Genomic DNA, 16,771 nt, shown 5'->3' on the forward strand with positions numbered 1-16,771 from the left:
TAGAAAGAAGTTAGTATTTAAGGGAAGATTTGGAAGGTGAAATAGCGCGTTCTGCTTGCTTGGAGGCCACGTTGATATCTTTGATTCTCTAGCGATTAGATTTCTGCGGCGTTGAGGTATTCTTGCCATCAGGCTTGTTTACACTGACTTTGGGGTCAGAACCAGCTTGCGCGATAGTTGAAGCCGTTAGGTTATACTTAACTTCCTTAATTTTTAATTATTCATTACCTTTTGAATTAAGCCAAAAGTTCTGGTGGCTTTTGTAAGCCCGACTTGGTGCCGACTGTAAACTTTATTTGAGTTAATAAAGGGTTTTTTACGTTCTCCTGACTTTGTAGTACTCAAGTACTTCGTGAAAATTCAGCAAACAGTCTTCAATGTCGAATACTTTTTATCATAGCAAAGAGAGTATGACGTTACTAGCAAAAACGAAGATGTGAGGAAGATAATATTACAACTATTAAAACTTTATATTGTTATCAGTGTGCTTATATAAATGATAATAAACTTAATATTTAGAATAGTTTTATTTTGATATTTTATTTTTAATTTAATAACTTAAAAGTAAACTAATTCAAAAAATTTTAAATAAAGTATAAAACAACAAATTTTTCCGAAGATATTGTAATTCGCAATGTTTAAAAATCTTATTGAACATGTAATTTTTAATGATTAAAAATCATACTGATTAATAATATGTTTGATTTAAAATGTTCTTCTTATTTAATATAAAAACTAGTGTTTATTTTTAAAGATGTCACTTTATTTATTGTACAATTTTCTTTAAAATATTCAGCATGTTGCCTCATTATTAACCTTAATTTTTTCGCAAAAAAAAAAAAAAAAAAAAAAAAAAAAATTATATTTTCTAGTAAACTCACAAAATTGTCATTCTTGATTTTTATTTACTTGTCTTCATGTTATCACAGTAAAATTTATCATTTCCGTATGTTCACGTAGTTGCAAATATTTGTAAGAAGTAGCATTTAACATCTTCATTATAAAAAAGAGGAATTACATAACAATACGTAAGTATTGAAACTATCATAGCGTTTGTTCATCACAAGCTGATTCAATTTTGAGCTTGTTATAATCAGGCTTGATTGCATAAAGTTTGATGAAATGTTAATGTATAAAGTTTAAAAAAGAAAGAATGGGCAAACGTTTTTTAACTGTGAGTATTTATTATAATTTTACTTAAAACTACTTCACTGGTAAACTGATACTCACTTTCTTTTCAACGAATAAATTTTGTATTAAAGAATAAACCGTGCACTTAATATTATTTTTTAAAATATTTTTACTAGCAGTTGAAGTGGTATAAATATTTTCTTTCTAACTCCTTTTCTTGCGTTATCACTTGTTAGAAAATATTTATATTTATAACATAAAATCTTGAATCAATTTAAATTTTGGTAATTCTTTCTTAGACCTGACTTGGAAGAAGCTAGACAACAATTAATTGTACAAACTGCTGCGAATAAAAAAGCTTTACAAGAACTGGAGGATAAGATTCTTTTTACATTAGCCCAGTCTGAAGGCAGTAATATTTTAGAAAACGAAGAAGCCACTGAAGTTCTTGATTCTTCAAAATTTCTCGTGGATGATATTAAAGCAAAACAAAAGGTGAAAATTTTTCTGTTTCTATCTCTGTGTTTTTAATAAATTTGCAGTTCCATAAAGAAGTTTTCTAAGTTCTCTAAAGTTTAAAGTGATAATAATTGCAAATAAAAGCATTACTTACTCAATTTTACTGAACTTCGTGGAATTAAAATATTGTTACTTGTGATAGACTATTTATTTTTGGTGCAAGTAGAATATTTGAATTTATGTTTTTTTTTCTCATATTTTGTATGTTAGATTGCTGATGAGACCACGGCAAACATAAATGAATCTCGCCAGTCCTACAAAGACGTTGCACAACATTCTTCTGTACTTTTTTTCTCAATTACGGGTCTTCCAAATGTAGATCCTATGTATCAGTATTCATTAAACTGGTTTATTAACCTTTTCTTAAATGCTATTAAACTGAGGTAAGAATATTTTTAATGAGTTTTATTTTCCTGTTCACAATTCAATTTCACTCTTAATTACAATTGTTCATTATTTTACATGCAATAAGTTTCTTTCACAGCTTAAATATGAAATCACATGTTTATCGGATGTTAAGACCAAAAAACGCGCAGAGATTTGTTCCATAGTTATTTTTTGATGTGCTGTTTCAAAATGTAACATCAAGTGAAAAATAATGAGATAGCTAATTCTCTGACAGGGAAGGTAATCATGGGCTTTGCCGGTGAAACAAATGGTGCTCTTGATCCCCATCCCCAGAAATGTATTGAAAATATGTTTTAGTATTAATGCGTGCAAGAAGGACATTGTCCCCATAGTCATTAGGATTTTTTGGAAGCAAGCAAGATGAAAAATATGCAGCCGCCTTCGCCAGGAATCGAACCACGGACCTCTGGATTACCGACCCAGCGTGCTACCGTTACACCACGAAGGTACGCTAGCGAAGTGGGAGAAATACCTTATATACTCCCCTTTTTAAAGGGCGACTAGGGTTTTAGGGGACCTAGTCGCCAAATCCTGGGCGCAGAGAATCATCATCCACAACCCTTTTAGTTCGGGCGCCACTTTTAGAGACATTAGGTTAATTTGAAGCAGAAAAGATGAAAAATAGGCAACCGCCTTCGCCGGGAATCAAACCAGGACCTCTGGAATACCGGCCCAGCGTGCTACCGTTAAACCACGAAGGCACGCTAGGGAAGTGGGAGAAATACCTTATAAGATTACTATGGAATAATTTGAATTTGTTCCCAGAATCGTGAAACATCGTAAAATATAGAGATTATTAAAAAAACTAAAAACAATGGATTGGAAATACTAGGAATTTACTAATTTATTGGTTACAGAAAATATTTACATATACTAAATATGTACAACATACTCTCAATTTTTTAATTCCATTTAGTCTCAGCCTTATAAGCCTTTCACTGGAGACCGAAGACTTAGTTGCGCTTTACCTTTTTGTATCTCCGGCTTTGTTTTGTAATAGGTCCGGGATTCAAGATGTTATATAAAAGGGCTTAGAAGTTCAGTAAAATTATCTTCCTCATCTTTGGGATGGTCCTGAAATAGTGAATGGCATCGTTATTTAACAGCATTTCTGTTCTGAACCATTCCTTTCATTTCAGCTTATTGGGAGCCACTGCTTTGTTGTGACTTTCACACTTCTAAAATAAATAAATCTTTTCTTTAAGAAATGTGCTATCAGTTCTACTAATTTCCACTTCTCCAGAAGGTCTTTAATATAATTAGTAGAAATGGATTATTTGCATTATCTTCTTTCTCACCAGAAGAATTTTTCTTCCATACTTCCTCATGATCCTGATCAAGGAGAGTTTGCATCTCTTATTGCTGATCTCTTGCCGATCCATCTCTAAAACCAGTTTTTCCTCATAGGGCAGCAAGTTGAAAAATCTGAATGCATGCATAGCGGAGCCCCACTACACGGTCCAGACAGATCACCGTCATACGCCCACTGGGTTTATGTATCATTGAGCCGGACACGTTGCATCTTAAATGCAATATCTCGGTGATAGGAATAATAAATGAATGATTGAATAGCGAAGATAGTCGACACATGGAACTGACATCGTTAGCTCAGATAAATCTTAGTGCGAACGACCCTTTAGAACATAATGTTAAGAAATATGTTTATTTGCCTGCTTCTTTGCTCGTTATCTTTTTTTTTATTCATAGACTTTTTTTCTTATATTTTCGGACAGTTTAAAAAATTTAATTCTGCTTTCAATGATGAAATTCGTGTGTATTTCGTATTGTGGGACTAAATTTATTATGCAAGTCATTTTTTTTTTCTTGTCGGCGCTCATTATGTGAAGAGTCATTATATGTGTATTTTTATATCAATTAAGCACGTCATAATCTATTTGTGAACTTCCCAGAATTAAATAATTAAATAAAAGTTTATTGATGTAATTGTTTGTCTCTAATGTTTGCTGTTCCTGCAGAATCTATGGTTGGCTGCGTAAAAGTGATATTTTTATTTACCTGATCACTTTGTTTTTCAATATATGGCTTTCGGTGTTGCACCACTTCTTGCTTTCACCAGAAAATCGTTTTTGATTGCGTCTGCAGCCAGGAAGGCACTGCTAATTCAACTTCATTACGCTGATATTGTCATCCCCTGAGAACTAGTTTAAGGATTCAAAGTACATAATAATTGAGGAAACAAGGTCTGAGCTTTAGCAGAGACGTTGTAAGGTATCAAATGCACATCCTCACATACCTACTACAATTATTTTCACCTTTCGATAATTGCATTTCATTACCTTACAGTATCTTCCCTTTACTTCCTTTTATTATCATGCATTTTATAAGGTATTTCTCCCGCCTTCGTGGTGTAATGGTCAGCACACTCGACGCGCATTCCAGAGGTTCGCGGTTCGAGTCTCGGCGAGGGTACTGCTGATTTTTCATGTCTCCTTCTTTCAAAAAGTACTTAATGACTCTACAATTTGAACTTCTTAATGATTTCAGAGTACAAAAAAGAAACGCTTAAAAGAAGCATATAAGTTCATAAATGTTTCAGGGTCTATTGTCACTTTGTGAATGGTGAAAACACAATTATCTGATATTATGTTAGATTACTCTCCCTATTTTTTTGCACCTAAGAAATTTGAAAAAGACTTTGACAGAAATACTATAACAGTCCTTTGTCTTTATTTAAAAAGTATCCGATTTCTTAGAACTATATTGAATATAAGAATATAACCATATACAGCTATTTTGGGGGAAAACAAGTTGTGAAGTCAAATAGGAAGAGCAACACACCAGTGTAAAACTTCAACTTTTAAGCTCTGAAATTCTTCATTTTTCAATGTTTTAAGAACTTTACTTTCTTAATTTTTTATTATTAATTAGTTTTTCAAAATATTAGGTTTAAATCAGCAATTAATTTAATTTCATGCATAAATGAATAACTTATGCTAGCATTTAATTTTACGTTATATACTTTAATTACTTAATATGCATATTTTTGCACATTATTTATATTCATATTCTATATTTTTCATACAGTGAAAAGTCAGATGACCTGTCTGAAAGACTCAAGAATCTGAGTGATTATTTTACATATAGTTTATATTGCAACATTTGTCGATCCCTGTTTGAGAAAGATAAACTTCTGTTCTCTTTCATTCTTTGTTGCAATCTTCTAATGTAAGTAAAAAAAAAAAAGATTTCTCTATTTAAAAATATAACATAGCATCTGCTCAAGTTTAATTTAAAATGTAAATTATAAATTTTTAAGATTTAAGTCTAAAAAATATTACATTATCTTTCAAAAATGCCCTTGCAATGACCTAAAATCAAATAAAAAGTGTGTTTCATCATTTGCTTGATTGCCAGCAAAATAACTGGCTGGTATTTGCAACGTCTGATTTGAATGTACTTGTAGTTTGCATATTTATTCATTTCTTGATTTTTATAAAATTAATTTTCATTTTCATAAACTTACATATTATTAACACAAAACAAAAATTAGGTAAATACTTATATTTATATAGCTTCTCTGCTTTTTAATTTTACACTGTTATGATAAGTAGCTGTGATCCTACTAACAATTTAACGGATTAGGTATATTTACAGTATCTTTTCTATTTGAGATTTTAATAGTATTTGTTAATCTCGTTAATCACAAAAGGATATACTGAGTATTCCTGAGGCATTTAAAAAAAGGTAACAGTTTGATTACAGGTAATTACCCTACATTACAAGTAATTTTTAAAACCTTAGGATAAAGATATTTCAAGGTTTCAAAAATTAAGAAATTCTACGCTTCTTTTGTATTGGACTGTAACATTAATTAATACTCACTTTTGATAAAAATAAAATTTAAAATTTTGTTATTTTTTATGCAACAGCTTTTTTTTATTTTTCATTATTTACATATTTTATATGCTCACGTTTTATGTATGTAATATAACTATTATAAAATTTTTATTGTTTAGATCTCAAAAGAAACTTCAGAAAAGTGAATTCAAATTTTTTCTAACTGGTGGTGTTGGGCTTGAAAATACTACTCCAAATCCAGCTTCTTCTTGGTTGCTAGATAAAAGTTGGGATGAACTTTGCAGGCTCTCAGATACTAAAGTCTTCATTGGTCTTAAGTAATTTTTGTTTAAATTTAAGCTGCCTTCAAATTTTATTTTATGCAGATAAATATAATAAAATTTACACTTTTCATTAAAAGTATATTACAAGTTTTTCATATGTACTAAAATAAATTAATCCATGTTTTATACACATATATTATTTCGTCATAAGATGCAATCATTTGTAAGACACATCACTTATCCTTTTACTATCACCAACAAGTGGGATGGAATTTTGATTCTAAAAGAATCAAATTGAAAATAAAATTCGAAATATATTTAACCTTTTTTTATTGTAACAAAATTTAACTGCTTCAATTAAGTAATTGTACAGATATGCTATTCAAAACTCACTTTTAAATTAATATTGATTCTTCTGAAACTTTTCATTATCATATAGTTCTGAGCCATCTTCATTATTCCAAAATATACGTTCTTGTAAACCGCTGAAAATATTAGCAACTGGGCTAGATTATTGTCTAGGTCCACTGATGATCCATATTTTAGTTGACTAGATAAATCCTATAATTCTGTTTACCGTATTTGACGGCATATAAGACGCACTTTTTTCCTAAATTTGGTCTCAAAAAAGTTGCCTGCGTCTTATACGTGAAGGACACATTTTAACGTTCAATACTGAATGCTATTTTTAGCCCGGATAAAGGTCTAGACACATATAACGTTTTCTACATCTGCCATAATTATTTTGCGCATGCGTGAAATATCTGTCACCCAAAAGCGCCAAAGCTCGAAGCTGATGTCGAAGTTCGAACAGATTCGATGGTCACATTACGTCTATATGACTTTCTTTGACTCAGCCGACACACGTGTCCGTATCGGTGTTACTCTGTATAAACGTGTCAGTATGGGTGCTTAAAACTATTTGTTTTAAAAAAAATACCCTGGAAAATATGACTACAGGAAACAAGAGATTAAGCTATTCATTATTCAGTATAAACTAGGAGTGTTAAACTACGCCAAAGTGCATGGAAACAGAGCAGCAGCAAGGCATTTCGATCCACCACCTACCGAAAAAATGATACGTACTTGGCGACTGCAGGAAGATCAACTGAAAACTGCTAAAAATTAAAAACATAACCTTCGATGCCCAGCTCCATCTTGGCCTGAACTTGAAAATGCCGTAAAAATGTGGGTGATAGATAAGAGGAAATCTGGGATAAGTGTTTCAACTAAAATGATAATCAATGAAGCCAAAGGATTTGTAGAAAAACATGGTAATCAGAACTTTTCAAGGTCTGAGGGCTAGTACTACAAATTCATGAAAAGGCAAGACTTATCAATGAGCACAAAAACAACTATTGCACAGAAAATGCAATGATAGGCAACGTTTTCCTTGAATCTGTCTTTTTTGTTGTTTCTGCTTTATTTTGTATTATGTTTGATTGCTTGCCGTTCATTCTTTTATTCATTATTAAAATTTATATATCATGTTCAAAATAGCTTGCCGTTTGTTAATTTTCCTTAATAAAAATACGTTTGGCAATTGCATTCAATGATTGTTTATTTGGCTTTTACAAAACGTGAGAACTAAAAGAAACCACATTTTAAGTTATTGTGGTACTGCGCTGTCGCGCGGACTATTGAAACTTTTTTCCTTGTGCGTGGCCTTCTAAATAAAGGTGCGTCTTATATGCCGTCAAATACGGTAATCCTTTTTCTCCCCCTCATAAATATAACAAAAGTGGGTGCTGGAGGCTTCTGAAAGAATGTTGTGTTCTAGGGCCTTATGTTATTTTAATTGGGCCCTTGTTAATATTTTTAATGAGAGTACTGCATCATTGATTTTTGGAATAGTTACTCGGCTGTTGATGCTCATTCTGTGATGATAGTGCTTTTCTATTATCTAAAATATGTTAGTGGAAATTTTTTAATCAACATCCAAGATTTATATTTGCAAGTAATACTTAAATAATTCATTGACTGAAACATCCAGTGACTATTGTTGTCACTAGGAATGACACTAGGTCACATGACACTAGTCATGACACTAGGAATGTCACATGACACTAGGAATGTCACATGTCAATGAATGTCACATGACACTAGGAATTGGGCCTCTACGTTTTGTGTTACATAATGTTTTAATCTATTTGGACAAATATCCACTGTTTGAAATTCTATTGTGCTAGGTCAGTTATAAAGTTTTCCGAGTATGCTATGTCCAGAATGTGGAGAACCATGAAAAGAAAACTATGATTTTAAGATGCACATCTTTTTCATAAATGCTTACAAAGGTCAAAAGGTTTATTATGGAATCGAGGAAATATGATTCATATATTTTATTCCTTCTGTTCAGATATATGTGACAAAAATTTCTAAACTATTGTTGGGCTTAAAAATATTAACCCTCTATCCCTTCATTTCTAGAATGCTAAATATAAAAACAGATTTTGATTTTTGTATTTCAAATGAAGATCGTTCCAGATAGAAATTTTAAGCTGTTTTTGTAGAATTAATTTTTTAATTTGCATGCAGTTGGCATATTTTTTATGGATTAAAAACTGTCTAACCATGCTTTTTATTTCATTTTCTTCATATCAAAATAACTCGTTTGAATTTATTAATACTGTAATTATGTACTTCTGAATATACAATTAAACTCTCTGCTGTATATATATATATGAGCTGAATCATAAAAAATAGATACATTAATAATGCATATAAATTTTGTTCTTATAGGGAAGATTTTATTTCCAGTCCTGAAATCTGGAAAGAAATTCATGAATCTAAAGAGCCACATAATATAGAACTTCCAGGAAAGTGGCAAGAAGTTACAAATGGTTTTCAGAAGCTGTTAGTGCTGAGATGCATGAGACCAGATAAAGTACTTTTTTCTCTGTAGTCAAAGAAGACTTCTTTAAAATGATTATTTAGTGGATGTTTTTCATTTTAAGTTATTTTTAAAGTTTTTCTGATTATTGATTTGGTACAAATGCATACCCCTGCATATGCATGATTGTCAATTTCCTTAAAAGTACAATATTATACTAAATCAGGCTACATCAAACAAACGACTAGCACAAAAATTGAAGATTTCATAAATCAACAAAATTATAATACTTCTCTTTTATAATATCAGACATCTTCTCTACATATAATAAAAGAAAGAGTCTGTCCACGGCTACGAAATTTGGTACATAGGTGCATCTAGACAAGATCCAATGCACCTCGAAGCGATTTTTTCGAAATTTGAATTAGAATTTTTTTAAATTTTATGTTTTGTGACGAAATCGCGTCATTTTGAGACATAATGGACTATAGGAAAGCGAGATTTTACTCTACACACTCCATTTTCACATCGTCATGAAACGTAGGCACTTAGCTATTTTACGAACTCAAAATAAATCAATAAATCGATTAAATACGAATTTATTTAACAAAGTGAGCTTAACACCTTTTCAACGGTATTTTTTCTAAAAAAGTTTATTTTAAAAAATATACAGTTTATTTTTCCTTGATTTTTGCACACGTTAAACTTTCCTCCTTGCGACTGCTTTTACAAAAAGAATTTTGGAAAAATGATAATATTTTGTATTTTAAAAAAAATTTTTAATGAAGCTTCCTAATACACTTCTCACATCTCACATCTTTAAAAATGTGATTTTGGCAACAATTTTCCTGTCTTATTGTTGTTGATAGATTTTTGATGAAATCGAATCATTTTGAATAGTTTCATTCTTTTAGAAATATGGGTTTGGCAACAATATTTCATCCTATTTCTTATGTCACTGTTTTTAAGAGATTGGTATATTTTATTGTCATTTATATATATATCTATATAATACATTTTTATTGATTTTTTTGATAAAGTTGTTCTGCAGAGTAAAATTCTGCGCGGATTTTTTTTTCGGGGGGGGGGAGTTGCTTTCATGTTATTTTTTGCTTATTTCACTGTTTGTAAGATATTGAAAAGTTTTTCATGATTTTTTTTTCTTCAACGGAAAGTTGATTAATTTTTTTTATTAGAATAATTAATATTTGTATTAAGGGATATAGCTTATTTCAGTGTAATTTTTTTCTCTTGAAAATATAAAATAAAATATCATTAATTATACGTTGCTTTTCAGAATTTTTTTTATTATTATTCTTTTATCTTATTTATTGCTCATTTCACTATTTTTAAGGTATTGAAAAGTTTTGAGTGATTTTTTTAGGAAACAAAGTTCTTAACCTCCTTTATACCATTTGAGTTCTTAAGATTTTGCAAAGGGAAGTTGGTTAATTTATTTATTAGGATAATTAATATTTGTATTAAAGAATATTGCTTATTTCATTGTAATTTTGTTATACGTAATAACTTTTTTTATGAAGTTTTTCTGCAGAGTAAAATTTTAGGCAGTTTTTAAATTTAACGTTTAGTTTTCCCTTCAGCGATTTTTCCGGTACATTTAAAAGCCAGACGAAGGCTGTCAGCGAAGCTGCTAGTCTCTACATATAATAAAAGAAAGAGTCTGTCTGTGTGTGTGTTTTTCGTTCGCGCTGCGCGTAAGCTAATAGATCCACGGCTACGAAATTTGGTACATAGGTGCATCTAGACAAGAGCCAGTGCACCTCGAAGTGATTTTTTTCGAAATTCGAATTTTTTTTTTTTTTTTTCTATTTTATGTTTTGTGACGAAATCGCGTCATTTTGAGATGTAATGGGCTATAGGAAAGCGAGATTTTACTCTACACACTCCATTTTCACATCGTCATGAAACGCAGGCACTTAGCTATTTTACGCACTTAAAATAAATTTCGTGTTTCAATCAATCGATTAAATACGAATTTATTTAACAAAATGAGCTTAACACCTTTTCAACGGGATTTTTTCTAAAAAAGTTTATTTTTAAAAATGTACAGTTTATTTTTCTTTGATTTTTGGACACGTTAAACTTTCATCCTTGCGACTGCTTTTACAAAAAGAATTCGGGAAAAATGATAATATTTTGTGTTTTTAAAAAATTTTTTAAATGAAGCTTCCGAGTACACTTCTCACATATTTAAAAATGTGATTTTGGCAACAATTTTCCTGTCTTATTGTTGTTGATAGATTTTTGATGAAATCGAATCATTTTGAATAGTTTCATTCTTTTAGAAATATGGGTTTGGCAACAATATTTCATCCTATTTCTTATGTCACTGTTTTTAAGAGATTGGTATATTTTATTGTCATTTATATATATATCTATATAATACATTTTTATTGATTTTTTTGATAAAGTTGTTCTGCAGAGTAAAATTCTGCGCGGATTTTTTTTTCGGGGGGGGGGAGTTGCTTTCATGTTATTTTTTGCTTATTTCACTGTTTGTAAGATATTGAAAAGTTTTTCATGATTTTTTTTTCTTCAACGGAAAGTTGATTAATTTTTTTTATTAGAATAATTAATATTTGTATTAAGGGATATAGCTTATTTCAGTGTAATTTTTTTCTCTTGAAAATATAAAATAAAATATCATTAATTATACGTTGCTTTTCAGAATTTTTTTTTATTATTATTCTTTTATCTTATTTATTGCTCATTTCACTATTTTTAAGGTATTGAAAAGTTTTGAGTGATTTTTTTAGGAAACAAAGTTCTTAACCTCCTTTATACCATTTGAGTTCTTAAGATTTTGCAAAGGGAAGTTGGTTAATTTATTTATTAGGATAATTAATATTTGTATTAAAGAATATTGCTTATTTCATTGTAATTTTGTTATACGTAATAACTTTTTTTATGAAGTTTTTCTGCAGAGTAAAATTTTAGGCAGTTTTTAAATTTAACGTTTAGTTTTCCCTTCAGCGATTTTTCCGGTACATTTAAAAGCCAGACGAAGGCTGTCAGCGAAGCTGCTAGTCTCTACATATAATAAAAGAAAGAGTCTGTCTGTGTGTGTGTTTTTCGTTCGCGCTGCGCGTAAGCTAATAGATCCACGGCTACGAAATTTGGTACATAGGTGCATCTAGACAAGAGCCAGTGCACCTCGAAGTGATTTTTTTCGAAATTCGAATTTTTTTTTTTTTTTTTTTTCTATTTTATGTTTTGTGACGAAATCGCGTCATTTTGAGATGTAATGGGCTATAGGAAAGCGAGATTTTACTCTACACACTCCATTTTCACATCGTCATGAAACGCAGGCACTTAGCTATTCTGAAGTTGTTCTGAAGAGTAAAATTCTATGCAGTTTTTAAATTTGACGTTTGGTATTCCCTTCAGCCATTTTTCCGGTACATTTAAAAGCCAGACGAAGGTTGGTAGCGAAGCTGCTAGTACATAATAATCAGAAATGTGTCTATAAAAATCATTAATAATTCATCAAAATACATATTAAATTTATGTAGTGCTATAAGGTATTTCTCCCGCCTTCTTGGCATGCCTTCGTGGTGTGGTGGTCTGCACGCTTGGCGCGTAATTGAGAGGTTTGTGATTAGATGCTTTGCTAATTTTTCATCTTGCCTGCTTCCAAAAATACCTAATGTCTCTACAATGCATGCTAATTTTTAAATCGTATTCAACATTGTTCTTAATAAGCATCAAAAATAATTTTGCCAGAAAAGGCAATCCTTTTCTCGCAAAATATGCTCTTCTTCTGCGTTTTCTTGTGCTGCCTCGTAATTTCCATGTCTGAGTTTTTTCCAAAAATCTGCTATCCCCATTTATAGGGATTCACCGACTGATTTTTATAAATTTCTTAGTATGCTACTAAGCACTCGAGAAGTACTTTTTTGAATTTTGCACTTATTTTAATACTAGAATTTGAATCGATAAAGGAGTTCTGGTTGTTCAGCTAAATTTATATCTTCCTGGATACTCTTCAAAATAAAATTCTGAACTTACGAAATGACATGTGTGTGATCAGAATCAACTGGTGTAGCTCAAATATCATTTTCACCAAATCTCTTAACCATTACCCTGTTACCTAACAGTAATTCTTGATCATCTTATCAAACCTTTTCGTTTTAGACATTTTAGGCGCTAAATTTATTTACAGGAAAATTACATGCAATTATATTATAATCTTTCTGTACTAAATTATTTTTAGTCAGTTATATGATGATATAGCGTGTTTTATTTTCATATTAATGCATTTAATTTTCAAATAAATTTAAATTTGTTAGTTTCTTTCCTGGCTTTGAGTTAAAAATGCATATAATTGAATTTTTCCAATTTTGGGGCTTCTTTTTTGTATTACGATCTATCATTAATGCAGCCTCACAAGTTTTATTTTTCCCAGAAACATAGATTTTTAATTTACATTTATGAAATCTAATAAATAACTTGTTTTCAGTGTATTGCATTATATGTAATATAAGCTCTTTAAGTAATCTGAACAAGTAGGTAAGATCAATAAATATTGCTAATTTGATTTGGCCTTGATACTTGATAACAGGGTAGTTGAAGGAATGTTTTTGTAGTTTGTGCCCATGTGTAATGTGAAAGTAAGCAAACTACCCTTAAAAAGCTCTTTACAAAACCATCTCTGACCTCAGGCAGATAGCCTTTACAAGCTTTGCTGCATTTGAGTAAACAAATTTCTATATATGTCTCAAATTTTAAGCATACTTGTGTAACAAACTGAACAATTTAAAAGCAATAAAAATAACTCTGAATAATTTATACTATTTTTATATTTTTAATAATATAAGATATTATCAATAATATATTTAATCCACATAATGTAATTGTTGTAATGATTTCTATTTTTATGGGCATTTTCATCTTTGTTGTAATTGATAAAATATATATCTATACATTATGTATTTTAGTGCATTTTATTTTATTTTGATATTAATACATTTAATTTTTATAAATATATTTAAATATATTTGATACTTCCCTGGATTTTGTTTTACAGTTTGACTTTAAAATTTTAATATGGCAAAACTATTGTTGATTAACATGAAACTATGTTGCAGAAATGCTTCATTACTTTTTCTAATTATATAAACCCTCTGAATGGCATGAAATTTTGGATTTACTCATGAAGACTATGTAATATAAACAGCTTTTTTTAGCTAAATTTTTATACTTTCTTATTTTAGACCGTTTTTTATAAACATCTATTCATTAAAATGTTATTTACATTATTAAAGAAAGTAAGAAAGTAAAATATTGTCACGAAATGTACACTGCTCAAAAAAATAAATAAATAAATAAATAAATAAATAAATAAATAAATAAAATGGGACAGTGCTATATCTCCCGTTCTACTGGACGGATTGACAAAATTCAAACTGCGTTTTTCATGTCTCGAAAGCGCGACTTAGGATATATATTAGATTTATATATAGCACTATTCTAACATAGGTATTTTGACACAAAATCGGACTTTTTCTGAAATAACATACCAATTTTTTTTTTTCATATTCCGATTCTACGACTCCAATTATGCCAGAATACCAAGTTTTCTAAAAATCGTACGATTAGTTTTTAAAATATTGGCTTTCAAAATTTTAGCTCCTCAATGTTAATTGAATTTGGCAAATATTTATTAATATCTCTTTTTATTCTTAAACTTTTTTGATTTTTTCTCTCACATTTCGAAATTTAGGTTCATTCCAAATTAAATTTACCCATTTTTTGCGTTTTATTTTTTAAATTTCTATTTTTAAATAATTTTTATAAATTTTTCGAAAAAAATTTTGAATTATAACCTATAAAATTTTTACCATCATCTTAAAGTAGGTATATTTTTAAGCATATCTGCAAAAATTAGACTTTTTTATTCAAAATTTTCAAAGATATACACGAATTTACATATTTTCGCGTTTTGAAATTTCGCATTTTTTTTTTTTTTTTTTTTTTTTTTTTTTTTTGAGTGATAATAACGCCAAATGTGGTCTATGGATTTTTGTTACAGTGAATTAATTGCAACAGCTATTTTTAACCTAAAATTTCAAGTAAAATTTTACGGAGAATTAATTATATGAAATTTTTTCCCTCAATGATGCGTAATAAATATTCATTAATACTATATGAAAAGCTATTTTTTAAATTATAGATGATATTATTCAATTATTCAAATTTTTAACTATATTTTTAATTTTTCTCTATCTTTTTTTTTTTTTTTTTTTAAATAAAAGTAAATTTTTTATAAGAATAAATCTTTACCTTCGGCATTTTATCGTCTGCTACTTTACTTCGTTTAAATCGAATTGTCTAAAACTGAGAATTTTCGTTTGATGTTTATTTGAATTTTAAGACATTAACTGCATAATTTATTTCTAAACAAACTGTTGCTTTTGGAGTGGCTGAAAGAGCGGCTGATACTATCATCCATATTTTTAAAGTACAGTATATGTTTAGAGAAACATAAGATTTAGAATAATCATTTTTATAAAAGTCAAATTATGATATAAACATATAACCCTCTAGAGACTGAATTAATGGAAGTTCAATGTTTATGTAGAAATGATCTGCAGCTACTTAATGGCTGGATAAGTCAGCAGATTCTGTGGACAAGTAAGAAAAATTATATAAACGACACCCAACATTCTGGATTCAATTAACAACAAGGATACGATGTTCATTAAATGAATTTAAGAAGTTTTAAAACATAAAAAATCAACTCATTTTTTATCCTAAAATGTATTTTTGTGCGTAGCGTATTTTCATTATATCCTTAAAATTCCAATTTAGAATGTAACTGTCAAGAATTGAATCCTAATCATCAGTAATATAATAAGTAATTATTACGGTTATTAATAAATCCTTCTTATAAAGTAATTGCAAATATTTCAAAACATTTTCTGTCTGAATGCAAACATTTTTCTGTGCAAATATTTTTAGTTTTATATTAATCAAGATTGAACACGATATTATTTATTTGCACTTTGATTCTTACCGTCAGTTCTAGTAGAAGTTACAAATCAATTATAGTTAATTAAGGATTGGATTGGATTATTTAATTATGGCAAAGCACACGAGGGCTATCTGCCTAAAGGGAGGGATGCCTTCGTGGAGGACGTTTTAAAGAAAATTGGCTCGTATACACGTTACATCACATGGTGAAAACCACGAAAACGCCCATGCGGCCAGCCCGTTCGCGGGATTTGAACCTCGGACCGAACTACCAGTGTTCAGCGTCTTTACTGCTCGACCGCTGGTGGGCTATTTAATTAATAAATGACCATCTAAGTTTAGAAACAGCGTACCATAACAGCAATTCAATTATTGGCGCCGTATCTTTCCTGTTACTCCCGATTGGCAAGCTACATGATTTTTAATGAGGATTCGGGTTTTGCTAGTAATTTCACTTGGAAATCGCGCTTTGGTTATATGAACATAGAAAGAACATGGGAGCTATTTGGTTAAGATGCTTTTATAGAGCACCTTTGCAAAGAGAACCTAGAAGACTACGAAAACCAGCCATGCAGCCTGAGTTAGACTTTGCAACAAACAATTAATATTTAACAATCTTCAAATGCTAGACAACTGTTCAGGCTGCAATTTAATATTTTATTTTTAAATATTTAAATATTGTTCTATTCTTAGACACAAAAAGCAGAATTTAAGTTTTGTTAACTCGTTAGTAAACTACCAAGCCGCAGTGCAAATGAATATTCAATTTCTTTTGCAATAATTGTATTCACTTAATATTCTTGGAATA

At 29.8% G+C, this 16,771-nt stretch overlaps 1 protein-coding gene across 1 annotated transcript in view; it reads left to right on the forward strand.

The window, feature by feature from the left end:
• Positions 1 to 16,771, forward strand: part of LOC118183862 (dynein axonemal heavy chain 7-like) — a 368,025-nt gene that overhangs the window by 270,032 nt on the left and 81,222 nt on the right. Inside the window, exons 59-63 of the mRNA XM_085812440.1 lie at positions 1,431 to 1,626; positions 1,861 to 2,033; positions 5,104 to 5,244; positions 6,036 to 6,194; positions 8,880 to 9,024. Of these exons, the coding sequence (XP_085668566.1) occupies positions 1,431 to 1,626; positions 1,861 to 2,033; positions 5,104 to 5,244; positions 6,036 to 6,194; positions 8,880 to 9,024 (814 nt within the window). The remainder of the gene's footprint in view (positions 1 to 1,430; positions 1,627 to 1,860; positions 2,034 to 5,103; positions 5,245 to 6,035; positions 6,195 to 8,879; positions 9,025 to 16,771) is intronic.

This window comes from Stegodyphus dumicola, chromosome 3 (genome assembly GCF_044657685.1).
Source record: "Stegodyphus dumicola isolate Sdum_Otavi_A_Nest chromosome 3, ASM4465768v1".
In the NCBI taxonomy this organism is placed as follows: Eukaryota; Metazoa; Arthropoda; class Arachnida; order Araneae; family Eresidae; genus Stegodyphus; species Stegodyphus dumicola.